Source organism: Ambystoma mexicanum, chromosome 5q, assembly GCF_040938575.1.
Source record: "Ambystoma mexicanum isolate Mex_15411 chromosome 5q, UKY_AmexF1_1, whole genome shotgun sequence".
NCBI classification, from domain to species: domain Eukaryota; kingdom Metazoa; phylum Chordata; class Amphibia; order Caudata; family Ambystomatidae; genus Ambystoma; species Ambystoma mexicanum.
This window is the reverse complement of record NC_090933.1, coordinates 1,249,434,797-1,249,448,650: the sequence shown is the minus strand read 5'-3', so window position 1 is coordinate 1,249,448,650 and position 13,854 is coordinate 1,249,434,797. Positions and strand designations below refer to the sequence as shown.

At 42.8% G+C, this 13,854-nt stretch overlaps 1 protein-coding gene across 2 annotated transcripts in view; it reads left to right on the top strand.

Annotated features, from left to right (window-relative positions):
* The window catches only part of ZC3H3 (zinc finger CCCH-type containing 3), a 2,515,563-nt gene that overhangs the window by 2,339,805 nt on the left and 161,904 nt on the right, over positions 1–13,854 (top strand). The window contains exon 12 of one of the 2 annotated variants that reach the window (XM_069621754.1): positions 869–965. The exons of the other annotated variant lie outside the window; for it this stretch is intronic. Coding sequence (XP_069477855.1) covers positions 869–965 — 97 coding nt within the window. The remainder of the gene's footprint in view (positions 1–868; positions 966–13,854) is intronic. 2 annotated transcript variants of the gene reach the window in all.

The following is a 13,854-nucleotide window of genomic DNA, read 5'->3' as shown; positions in this document are numbered from 1 at the left end:
TCTGCTTCATTTGCTCTCTCTGGGAACACTTCCTTCCGCGGCAGGTTGCCAAGCAACGTTTACTTTGCGGTGACTGGCCCAATGGGACAACGCCCATGCAGTCAGCGCTCAGATATGAACAAAACATGAGCACATAAATTATGTACCAGGGACCCTGTACTTGCATTAGCATAGTCGCCCCTTCATGGCTTTGAATATACATGCCATTAAACTTGTATACAATGAACTATTGGACACGTCGCATTAGAGGTACACAGTGTTGCTAGGCAACACTAGATCACATGACTAACCACATGACCAGAGTCTACTTTGCATCCTAGGATTGTTACAGGCTTACTCAGCCAACACCCTTTCTCCTTGACTACTGGACCGGCTAAGCTGCACTTCTCTTCTTCGTGCACGCATTTAAGTGGTTATTTGGTTAGTTGACTCTTAGAAACGCCGCGTCAGAATTTACTCTGCTTTAGGAGCGCCAGTTAGATTATCTTATCATATGAAAATACAATCATGAATGACATGCGTAAAATGTAAAGAGTTCTGATTTATCTTGTTAAACTTGTCACTCAATACCCTTCCCATTCGACCTAATTTTTCAAACAAGTAGCAACTTTAAACCAATTTCCAAAAGGTTACGAATATAAAATCAGGCAAACAACATATTTTTTCTTCCAGTTCACTTTTGGAAATCCTGCAACAACCATTTAATTCGGCAACCATTATCATAGAACCTATTCTAATCTGTTTAGCTGTTTAATCACCCAAATGCGAATAGGGAGGAAAGCAATGGACCTTCTTATTCAGATATTTTTATAGGAGGTTGCGAATTACATTACTATAGTTTACTATAGAAGGTTGTTTCTGCTTTCAGATCTGTCAACTCATTGGACGTTATTAGACCAGAAAAATGTATTTAAAGATTATGCGAGATTCCACGCACAACTAGTACTTTGTCTCCAACTCACCAGGTACCGTTTAGCAATTATATTATGAATTGCAATAAGGATGAGTTTTGGCTCACCAAGTGCCATCTATAGTATCATTCAATTTTAAATCTGATCATTAACGATGTGGAGCTTATCTTTTTCACTTTTTAAAATACAATTCATTTTTTGTCTTCTCGTCCCTCCCCCCCTACCCTCTCCCTGATTTCTCTTTGCGACTCTCTCTGGAACTGTACAAATGTTATACCATATACAATACGCTTTTTACCTTTGTTGTATTACATTAATACCAATATCAAACAACTGCTATGTGCTTTCTGTTCCTATTTAGTTACCTATAGACTTACATGCCCTGAGGACGGCCCGGATAGTGTTGAAACACGTGTTGGCAGACTTTTTCTGTTGGAATCTTGTTTTTCCAGTGCATTTGTATAAATATAATTTATGCACTTGTGTACTTCATGTTCTCAAACATTTGTAAATACTACTCACTGTGAAGCTTACGCTTATACCCTATGACACTCCTTGTCTAATAATAATACTTGCAACCACAAATGGGTACGTTTTATTTTCTTGTCTCTTTAAGCAACCAAGTCTTAGACATAGGTTGGAAGCGCAAACAGTGAAGATCCCCAGCCTGTTTTCACTATATATCTTACTATGAATATCCCTCTAATGAGGACAGGTACATTCAGCCACAATTACTGTGTGGTCCTGCATCTTGGTCCGCAGAAGCTGCTGATCCCCACAGTCCCCCAAAGCTGTGCAGTCAACTACTGAATGAAACAACAGATATCTTAACAACTTCAAGGGAAGCGGAAGTGGAGAAAACAAAAAACTAAGCGGTCACTCTTCTTAAGCTGCTGAGTACCTGCAGAGAATAGAAACAAATTTGGTTACTTTCTTTCTAACTGAGGTCTTTCTCCTACTATTACCCTAGAAAGACTGTATACTTATTAAGCCTTCATGAAGTGCTGGAAAGCCTGAATTAGAGTTTTTTTCTACTTGGGTTAGAAATTGCTCAAAGGAATCTTCAGAAAACTAACATACATGAGTTGACTTTGTTTCATGACTTCTGTGTAATTAAGTTCACGAAAACACCTTGAGAAGACCTCTGATTGAAAATCCCATGACAAATAGGTATTCACATTAAATTCCACCAGAACAAAGACATTTGCAAGCCAGGAAATTAAGAAATTAGTTTTTAGTCTAATTACTTCTAAGTGTTCACTTTCCTAGATTATTGAGTTCATTGCTTGCATTTAACACTAGCTGGGTTGACCAATTGCTGAAGTTATGCACTGCAGAAAATGATTTCTCTTTTCCAATAGTATTTGAGAACACAAGTCACTTTCTCAGTTCCGTAGAAACTAGTCTGCTTTCCTTCTTTGCTTCTCACGGAAGAGAGTTTTAGAAGCCTCTGCGCATGCGTTTAAAACACTAATCTCCCACTCATGTGTGCGGCGAGTACTAAAGAACTCACTCGTCGCCACGCATGTTGTCCTTTGCTACTCGTCGCCATGCATGCTGTCCTTTGTTAACTCTGTTGAACTTTTTATCTTTTCCATTGCGCGAGGATGTGAATCCTCTAAATTACTCAATGCGCGATTGCAGTGAGCGACAACGTTCACTACTGCAGTGCGCATGCTAAAATGGAATCTCCCGACTGGGCACGTGCGAACGAGCAGCGGTTATCTAAACTCAACTCCGCTTGCTGCGCCGCACGTTATCCTTATATTTATATCTTGATTTTCACCTCTATGGCTCTTAACGAGGTAAGAGCCTGCCAGAACTCAAACAGAACACAAATAGCATTTTCGCTAAAATAACAGTTTCAAAAACGCAGTTTGCAGAAATAAGAATTTTGAAGCTGCTCCAGTATGAATTCAAAATGTCTCATTTTAACCTAACTAAATACCTAAACTACAATGAAAGATTGAGAGCGCTCAAAAATGGAACAGTTCCTTGACTTGATTTGACTGGAAATGTACTGATAAACTGAAAGTCTCTCTTATCAAGTAAAACTAGAGCACTGCGCTCCCACCAAGCATCCGCATGACCTGTCCCACGAAGATCTGTCATCAAACCTGCTCCTTCAGCAGCTCCTGATCACAATTACAAAAGTAAACATAGGCCTTAAATCAGAAATGTAAATTACAGGACCTTCATGTTGAAGGTTGGACAATGAAATGCAGTTTAGAATCCTGCAACTGCTCCCTTGTCACATAGGCTATCAAGGTGCTGCAAGGTGATTGGAAGACAATCAGTTCACTGCTTCATTCCTTCCATGCTGGATTGGGACACTCTCCCTCTGATATAAGGTGGTTAAGGATAATACAGGACATAATATAATAAAAATAGAGCAGAAGATAAAACATTAAACTAAAAGGAAACCTGTGAAAACCTGACAATTACAAAAACCTGAATACAATTGAGAACCAACCTAAGTATAAAAGGTGGAACCCAGATTCACAAGGGGAGCACAGAAATCCAGTAAGGAGCACAGAAATCCAGGAAGGCAAAGACGAATTCGAGAAGGAGAGGCTACTGAGAACCAGGCTTGAGAGAACGGGATGCCGAGACGCTACAAGATTGCTGGGTGAAGTAGGAGAAAGCGTGACGAGGGATTTGTGTCTCCAAGAAGCCGAGGGTTTGTCAAAGGAAGCCGAGAAGCTGGCTAATCTCTCTGAACGTTGTGCCAAGACATTGCTTGGTTCCCTGGGAGAACGAAGCTGCTCAGGAAGGTCTGTGGGGCAGGAGGGGAGAGACCCTGACCTCGGATAAAAGAACCGTGAAGGACGTATTGTTAAAGTACAGCCGGTGAGTTTCAAGTGATCAGAGAGCCCGGTTTGTAACGATGCAAATGATTTCTAAGTTGCAAACAAGTTTATGCATAAGAAGCGAAACGCGTTGAAAGAAAGCTTTGATTGTTTTGAACTGTGATGAAACAAAGTAACAGAGTGGTACTCTGGAATACCACATTTTTTAAAGTCTCTGTGAAATGCGAAAGTTAAACAAAGTATCGTCGAGTGAAAAGTGAGTTGAAATGAAAGACGACGAGAAAATACTACGGAAGAGAATATTGAGTGGATCAAGATCCCAATGGGGATCGGATGAAACCGAACTGAGTGATTACATTAATTGACTAGGAAGTGGAACTTGTCGGGTTGCTAAGAAGCATGTTTGAGACGGAGACAAAGGAGTAGAACTTGTCGTGGTGCTAGAAGGCACGCTTGAGGAAAGACTAACAGAGTATAAGGAATATGACAACAAAAATAAAACAGTGTTGTAATGGTTCGGCATGGGGATAAGGAAAGCTGTGCCATTTTGAAAGTCTTTGACATAACCTGCATGTGGAAAGCAGGAAGATTGGGGAAGGGAACCCAGTATATCAAGATGATGAAATGTAATGTAAAATACTAAAGAGTTGAAAGTAAAGAGTAAAGAAGGTTTAAATTCTGGTGAGGAAAGCCGGAAAGATCCACCCAGGAACATTGTTGAAGTACACCGATGTTACGCTAGACAGTATTGAATCAGGCAAGGGAAGCCTGAGAAAGAGAACATTGTTAAAACATGACTGTGTTATACTAGAGAGCATTGAATCAGGCGAAGGAAGCCTGAGAGAAGTACATGAACTGTGCTGAATAAGAAAACTATTGAACTGCCTTTTTGTGAACTGTTTGCAACAAACTGAAATTTTGGAGATCCCGAGTGACTTAAGCTAGGAGAATGGAGTTGAGAAGAAACTCTGTGACCAATCTGATATTCTTCTGTGAAACACGTATATTTTATCCAATACCCTAAACATTGTTAAGTTAGAACATGAGGCCAAGCATAGGTTTGACACAGACAGATTCTTTACTTTTGTCAGACAGACTTTTGGACTACTCTTTCTTCTTTATTCTAATGGTCAAGACTACTCCCATTTAGAAATAGGGCAGGTTGGACATTCTTCCAGCCCATTTTTTATAAATAAAGCTTTTTGAAACTCGTTTTAATAGAAATAGCTTGTTGAAATAGCCATTGGAACCTCTTGTACCTAGTGTTGAGTCGTCACTGTTAGATGTAGTCACTAGGCGGGCTGGTGATTCTAACTCGAACCTGGATTGTATATTTGCCACCAGATTGCTGTGTAACCTGCTTGGTATGTATGTATTTCCCTTGCTTAAGTCTTGGGATGATATAGCTCAAGGGCAACCTGCTTGCCTTGGAAGCAAGACGGCGCGGAGCAACACAGTTCCGATCCCCGGCGCTGTGCTTACAAACCTCTCGGTATTAAGCATGTTATAAATAACCAATTATAAGTGATCATGCAATTTTGAAAATTATTAACCTGGCAGATGGCGCTACTGAGCAGGGTTGAACCATCAGCGCAAGGAAATCTAATAACGTGGACTGAGGCTAACATCCCAAAAATTGGTGACCGCATAGGCAAGCTGGGTTGGGAACCTCACAAGCTTTATGTCCATTGCAAAGGTCAATTGTGTTTTCTGTTGTGGCTGATATGGCCAAGTAAGAGTAGGCCAGGCTGTGTGTTCCTATGGAAAGGTATACATGATGGGGGGGGGGGGAAGTATGGCCAAGTAAGAGAAGGCCAGGCCGTGTGTTCCTATGGAAGGGTATACATGATGGGGGGAAAAACGTACTGAGCGGCAAATTGACTAAAATGAGAAACAATATAGCCCTAACATCGGCCCAGCAGGCATCGGAGACGGCCATTTTAAAAACGAGATATAAGAACTGGCTCGGGCAAAATAAAAGCAGTGCACTCACACCTCGAATTGGAAATTGGTTTTAAAACTTATGAAAACAAATGACTCACACAAATTCTGGTCCTTATATCGAACTTATATTGGAGGTAAATCCCCAAAAGAACTTTGTGGGGTGAGTAAATCGTGTTGGGCACAACATGTAACTGAAACTAGCATCACCTGAGAAGTGGGCGGCTGATGCTAGGTGTTTGCACAAGACTGCATGGTCCAGCAAGTCAAAGGCTGCCGGCAGGTCAAGGAGGAGCAGCATGGCAGTATTTCCCCTGTCGTTGAGCTCATCCATTTGTGTCTTGAGATCGATTAGGGCCATCTCCGTGCCATGTTGTGGTCTAAATCCGGATTGGCGGAGCCTAAAAGCTGGTTAACTTCAAGATAGCTCTGGATTTGAAGATAGGCTGCTCCATCTGTTATTTTGAGAAGGAAGGGTACTGTGGTGATGGGTCTGTAGTAAGTAGGGATGGAGGGGTCTAGAGTTTGTTTCTTGAGGAGAGGTAAAACCCAGGACTCTTTTAAATTACTTGGTACAGTATTTTTTGAGAAGGAGGCATTAATTAGCTTAGAGCTAAATGGAGCAAAGTCTCTCACTGCATCATTGATTAGCTGGGCAGGGCAGTTGTCACCATTGCAGTTAGATGACTTCAGCAATGCCATCATTTTTTCAGTTACCTGGAGGGAAACTTTAGTGAATTTGAGTAATGCTCGACCTGGTGTGTCTGAAGTAGGGCTGGTGTGTTGCGTCTCGGTAAGGGGCAAGGAGGCTTTTTTTGTTGCAATTTTAGTTTGAAGAGTTGTTATTTTATTGGCTAGGGCATTCTGTATACTGGTGCATCAGTGTTTGTCTTTAGGGACATTGTCAGGCAGAGGTAGGGGTGATTCAAGCTCCCGTAAGAACACAAACAATTCCTTGGTATTGGAGCTAGCATTGGCGATTCTTTCTTTGAAGAGATCTTTTTTGGTACGGGTTATTTCTTTTTTGTAGTTTTTTGCAAAGAGGTTTAATTGCATTTTGTTTTCCTCAGAAGGATTGTGTCGCCACAAGGTTTCTAATTTTCTTTTTTGCAGTCTTAGATCTTTGAGGTGAGGGGTAAACCAAGCATTAAGGTGTGCCTGCCATTTACTCTTACATAGTTTGAGGGGAGCAATGGTATCAAGGGCCTTAGTCATTGTGTTATTGTAGAGATCCACAAGGAGGTCGGGATCCAAGTTACTGGGGGCGGTGTTAATGGAGGGGAGGAGTAGTGGTAGGAGTTTGTCAGGTGTGCTGTTTTATTTTGATCTAGTAGTGATGGACGGTGCCATAACTTTGGCTTGGGTTACTTGTTTCTTTATAGATATGATAAAATCAATTAGGCGGTGGTCTGTCCATTGTTGAGGGGTAGTTTTAGTAATAATGGTGGTGCAGTTTAGGGCGGCAACCCAGTCTAGGGTCCTTAACTTTGTCATGGGTTGGAGTGTGGACAATTTGGGTTAGACCATGTTCAGCAAGCATGGTTGCTGTAGTTTGGGCATGTTTGTCTTCTGGATTGTTAAATCCTACGTTGAAGTAACCCAGTATTAGTAATTGTGAGGTGTCTTTGGTATTGTTGGCTAGGAGTCCTCCTCAAAGGTGCCGATAGGCCTGGTGGCCTGTATATTAGGTAGATTGTTAAAGTACGGCAGTTGGAGATGGGCACTTTGGCAGTGAGCAGTTCACATGACGTAAGTGGGGGTGAGGTTAGAAGTCTGATGGCGAGGTTCGCTTTTGCTATAATGGCAAGGCCGCCTCTTCTGGCATTGGGTCTGTCCATTCTGATCAAATGGTAGTTGTCTGGTATGGCTAATGTAAGGGCAGGGCCTTCTGCCTCGTGCAGCCAGGATTACGTGATGGCTAAGAAGTCGATGTTATCGGAAGATAGGATGTCTGCTATTTCTATGGCATGAGCTACTATAGATCTGGCATTAATCAAGGCTCCAGTTATCGTAGTCATATCTGGTAGCTTCGGTTTCTGTGGTTCTGTGGCAGTTCGATTAGGTAGGTGAGTTTTGTCGTTAAGTGTAGTTGGGCCATCAGGTTGCTTAGGGGATGGGGTGGTTGTGTTGTAGTTGGAGCAGGAGTTTAGTCCTTGTTGCTATTAGTTCGAGGCTCGTAGAGGCACAGTAGTCTGGCTCGGAGTGTAATATTTCTATCAGGTGTAGGACAGGGTAAATGCTTAATTTGTGGCATGGTTAAGTAGATTAGTGGCAGGGTAATCAGCAGGAGGATCAGCTGAGTCTTTCTAATGAGCATAGTATTATGCAAATATACTTTGGGTTGGACTGGTGCTGCAACCTAAACGAGGTGAGGCTGTCAGGTAGGCTAATCTAGTCTCTCCGCATACAAGGCAGGTGCAAGACAGGTAAGGTAGTCGGATATAGGCAGGGCAGATGCAAGTCACAGTAAGCTAGTCTGCTATAAACCGGGTAAATGTAAATTGCAATAGGCTAGTCTGACCTAGGCAGGGTGTATACGAATCGCAGAAGGCAGGTCTAGTCTAGGCAGGGCATAAACAGATTGCAGTAGCCAAGTCTGACCTCGTCAGGGCGTATATAAATCGCAGTGGGCTGGTCTGATATAGGCAGGGCAAATGCTAGCGCAGTGGGTTAGTCTGACATAGGCCAGGTAGATGCAAATCGAGGTAGGCTAGTCTGATCTGGCAGGGCGTATACACATCACGGTAGGCAGGTCTGACCTAGGCAAGGCATATGTAAATCACAGTAGGCAAGTCTAGCCTAGACAGGGCATGTATAGATTACAGTAGGCAAGTCTGACCTGAGCAAGCCATATATAGATCACAGTAGGCAAGTCTGACCTGAGCAAGGCATATATAGATCACGGTAGGTGTGTCTAATCTAGACAAGGCATATATAGATCACAGTGGGCAAGTCTGACCTGGGCAGGGTGTATACAAGTTGCAGTAGGCAAGTCTAGTCTGGCAGGGCAATTACAAGTGAGGCCAATGCACATCACAGTAGACTAGTTTGGTATAGGTCGGCAGATACACAGCAGAATAGGCTAGTCTGACATAGGTAGGTCAAGCATAAATCATAATAGTCTAGTTCAGCTTGGTCAGTGTGGGCAGAGTGAAGCAAAACAGTTAGCAAGACTGTAGGCAGTGTTTAGCATATGCAGGCACGTGCATGTAGGTTGGCTGGGCTGGTATGTGTACTTACGACTAGTTGGTTCGTGGCACAAACATACTTAAATAGCGTTCGGAGGGTGTTTTGGAAAATGTGAGAGCGTAGAGCTACTGCAGCGCCATGTGTGGGCACAGCAATATAAACTGGTATCATTTTGCAAATTGGTTTGTTGATAATGTGCTCTTAGTTTGTAGTCGTAGTTGTCGTTAGCTTAAAGAGGCGGGATATGGATGCGTACTTATCTAGTGTCATCCAGAGACACGCTTCACACGGGTGGGTGTCTTTGGTGTTGCTAGACAGTGCAAGAGCCGGGCGGATGCCGACAGTGTAGGTAGCTCAAGTAATGTCCCTGCACCAAGGGGATATATGGACACGATAAGAGATTAGGTGGCTTTAGGTTATAGATCACACGTCATGCTTATCCTGTGGTACATCAGAAATGTGGGGTTGAGGATACTCTCGTGGCAGTCGATGGTTACGGTTATATGGAGGCCGACGTCGAATCTGCAGGGAGGGTTGTATACTCCATGGAGAATGCTGTTTGGGCCGATTTGAGTGTAAAAGTGTACTCCGGTATTCTCTCTGGCGTTACAGTGTAGTTCGGCAAAGGCAAGCTAAGGCAGTAGATGGCCTTATAAGGAAGGCCTTAGGTAGGAAAGGCCGGCTATCGCCTTCCGATTCCGTGTTGCTGCACAAAAACAAAGCTCAGCCAATCGGTGCAGGCTCGGTGACCTAGCAACGTGTAAACAATGCTGCGGTCGCCATTTTGGGGAAGCTCCTTATGGAGCGAGTGAAAGATTTGCAGAACTCGGTGGATGCCTGGGTGAGGAGCAGGGATGGGCGTAGCAGTGGGGCTTGGGACCCTCAGGTGGTACTGTGGTGGTCCTTCTTACCCCAGTACGCTGTAGTGATGCCGGAATGGATCAGGTATCGTCATTGGTGTCAGCCGTGTCTCCTGACTGCAGAGCAGCGGGGCGGGATCTTGCCCTGCCTTCAGAGCTGATACTGCAGAGGCAATGATGATATTAACTACGATGATATTGTAATACTCGACCGCACACCCCAGGGGCTACAACATTTGCTGGACACCCTTGCAGCGCAAGGGGAAAATGTCTAAAAGGTACAACTGGTGGGTAGAGGGTATTAAGCTGAATCAATTAAAGAACCATATCTATCTGGGATGTCCATTTACTGGAATATCTTTCATGTCAATTGTTGGGGACCCTGTGACTGCCAAGCTTATTTGTAATTGGCAGGTTTTGAGAAACTTCATAAAAGTAAGGGTAGGCGAGTCTATCGAAGGTCTCATTGAAGTCCACCCTAAATCTGCCATTTCAACATTGTTATATGGAATCGAATCTATGATGGGTGTCAGTTCAATATGGCTGAATAAAATTGAGGGGAGACTCTTGAGGTCATTGTTGGGGTTACCTAAAATGTTCTCGGAGGAAGCCCTTTGAATGGAGTTGGGGGCTGATTTCACTTACACCGTATTGGAAGATCACGGAAGGAGAGTCTGGTGCAACATCTAATCCATTTCTGTTGGTTTTGGGGGCACATGGTAAGTTGACACCTGGTAATACTGCAAGAAGTAGTCTGATGAATAGTATCTTTGGGCATCTTAAAGACATTGGCCTCAGAACAAAAGATGTGGCACAGCCTGGCGTATTCTTGTCTGAATTAAGGAAGCAATCTTTGCTTTGGGATCGGGTTATGACTAACGAGATACTGAAGTCGCGTAAACCTCATGCTGAATTTGTCAATCATGGATTTCACTGGGGTAAACCCTGGAGCTACCTCATAAAATATTGTAGTTTACCCCGACGCCGCTTTGTACTGTACTTGAGACTGAAAATATTGCCAGTACGTGTATTTGTGGGGTCGAGATTGAGACAAATAGACATATTTTCACTAGATGCCCTGAACTAAAAATGCTGCATGTGAAAGGTTATGAGCGATTCACAGCAAATTGCGGGGACTATCAAGCTGATCAGTTTTGGTTAATGCTTTACTCGGTGGAACCACTTTTAGTGGTAGCCGCGGCATGTCATATATTTGGGCTACTGTTAAAACATTGTTGAATTAAGTGGGAAAGGGCCTGTGTTAAAGAATTTCTTTGCACTATAACTGACAGGTTTTGTGTGAATGAAGTACTGTCTTATTTGTAATTGTAAATGAGTTTTAGGATGGCTTTTTAGTGATTGACTGTTATATTGTGTATTGTCATTTTTTTATTTCATGTAATGCAAAAGCATAATAAAAAAAATAAGAGGCCTTGCCGAAAAAATGTTGTCTAATCATCTGCGCTCTTTGGAATTGAAGAGGAGGAGAGACTGAGATCTTTAAGATTTTGGGGATCCGCCGGGTAAGGAACTTAATGGGGTTGTCTTGTTCAACATTTTCTGGAACTCCATATATTCTTATATATTCCCTCTATTTCTGTCTTCTAAGTTTGCGACCTCATATTCCAAATGAAGGAGTTTGTGCTGCCGTTCAAGGACTTCCAATCTGTCCTCGGAAAATGACACACGTTCTTCTACTTCAGACAGTCGTGTGTTAATTGCCTGAATCTCATCTTTGATAGGTTTGAAGTCATCTTGAAGCATCAAGGATCTGGAGCGCAGAACAGAAATAGATGACTGGATAGTAGAGTGTTCCAGTAAAAAAATAAAATCCATGCCTTTACTTAATGTAGAGAGCTCTCCTGAGGGTTAGAGATAATTTTGTTCAGTCATACTGATTAGAATCAGTCCTGCAGGCAGGATTGGATAAATAGTACTTATGATGATGCAAAAGTTGCTGTTAAAATGCTGTTAATGGCCAGCAATACCATTTAAAAGTCTCTGGGTGTCACTAATGAGTAAGCCTCTCCAGACGAAGAAAAAGCCACGTCCTCGCATAATGCGTCACACAGTGTCTCGGCCTCAGGGAGCACGGCAAGACACCAGATGTGAACGCTGATGTGTGCAATGGCAAATGGGGCAATATCAGGGTTGCTCATCTTCAATAACACGATGGAGGCTCTTGCCTGTACAGGAGATGTGTGGTTCACCACTGGAATGGAGCTACAAATGCCTCAGCGCTGCGTATGTGAGCGAACATCCCGCTTGGGAATTGCGCCCGACAACGGGTATTCAAATGTGATGTCAGAAACAAAGAAAAAGCACCCCGGAGAGGATTCCAACCCTTAATAACAAGTGTGAGGGCATCTTGAAGTAAAACACAGACAACAGATTCAAAGTTCAAAGCAAACGATTTTATTAACTTAAATGTCAGGATGGAAAAAAGCTTATCTTGCCCTATGCTATGGTGGGATTATCTTACCAAACCAAAACTAAGGAAAGTCCACAAGTTTAATTTAGGAATCTCGCTGTGTCCAAAACCTATACTTGCCCTCACAAATTATCTCATACAACATGTAGGGATGTCAGCGACAACCAAAATAGTGTTCAGCATAAGGTCCGGAGCTTGGTCTAGCTCACAGCTCCCTTTCCCCAAGCATAAAGTAGTTTTAAGGATTGCCTTGAAATCCAAATCACTATAGGATTGACCAATACTCTGGGTTCCGTTCCCAAGTTCCAGCACACAGTTCAAAACACAAAATATCCTCAGGCTCTGTCTTGAAGACAATAATTAGTTCCAACCTTTGGGCCTCCTTCCCCAAGATATGATTTCAGTGAGGTTTTAATATGAGGGTGTTTCCCAATTTTCTTAATGTTCTGTGCCACACTTGAACCCTCTCCATATAGCTGGTTTTTGCACCACAAAATGTTTGAGGTGAAAATGACAGTTTGGTTGCATTAAACTTTTTAAAGTTCATTTCCCAGAGTTGCATTCACTTTGGGTTGAAATACACATTGGATTCGCTGGTCTTGTTAAAGTTGTTTTCACTTTGGAGTTCATTAAACATTGGTTTCTTTTAAGTAACACCTAATTGTTCTGTACAAATAATATATGTGAACGTTGCTTGCAATGTAAATTTCATTCACTTTCAGAATTGGCCCACATGTATTTAGTTATAGGGAAAAGCGTAATTTCTTTTAGCAACTTCATAAGTAATAGTTTTCTTTTAGTGCGGTATTAAAACATTTGCAGATTTATTGTTTGAACATTGGTTTTCCGTTCAACATTCAATAATGTTTAAATGTTTGCATGTAGGTAAATCTGTTGTTATTTTAATTAGCTTCGTTGTAATATATCTTTGTTGTTTGCTTTTAAATATGACCAGCGTGCAGAGACTTTTCAAAAATGTGCTTTCACCTGCACACAACCACTCCACAACAAGCATCCACTCTTATTCCAGAGTTAACAACTCTTATTGTTCGGGGGTTTGCAAGGATTTGAAAAGGAGATTTCGAAAACGTGTCTCCCCATTTACACGACCACTCTGATACAAAATATCCTTGCACGTGGAACAAACACTTGCATATCGGATTTCTGATTGCTTAGAAACTCACTGGTTGCTTCGATGCGATTTCCTGCAGTGCAGATCTTCCGGCCTTCTGGTCTTTGCTTCAGAGCTCCACCTTCTGCCCCTCGGGTACTCCTGGGTCAGCTTCTGGCCCCAGGAGAACAAGCACCTTCAGTAATAGAACAAGGGACAGCCTTCCAGCACGGCTCCCCTTTCACGCCTCTTTTGGTTCCACAGAGGCCAAGCTCCCGGGCCACTCTTCCCTGAACCATAAGGGTGCTGCACACGAACAGCCCCTCGTTGTTTTTCTTGGCCTCTCTGTCGCTGCTGCAATTTCACAGACACTGCTCTTGTCACCACCTCCTCCATCACTCTCAGTTAGTGGTGCTTTTTATACACCTACAGCCTTTTAACCGGCTGCAGGTGCGAGTTCACTATGTACCCTGCCTGACCATCATTAAGGGGATATGCCTGACCTCTACTGCTATCAGCAGGCCTCTTCCTCGTCCCAGTTGCTAGCTGGTGAAAGCAACTAGTCTTCATTACTCCAGGGTGCCTCTTCCTCGTCTCAGTA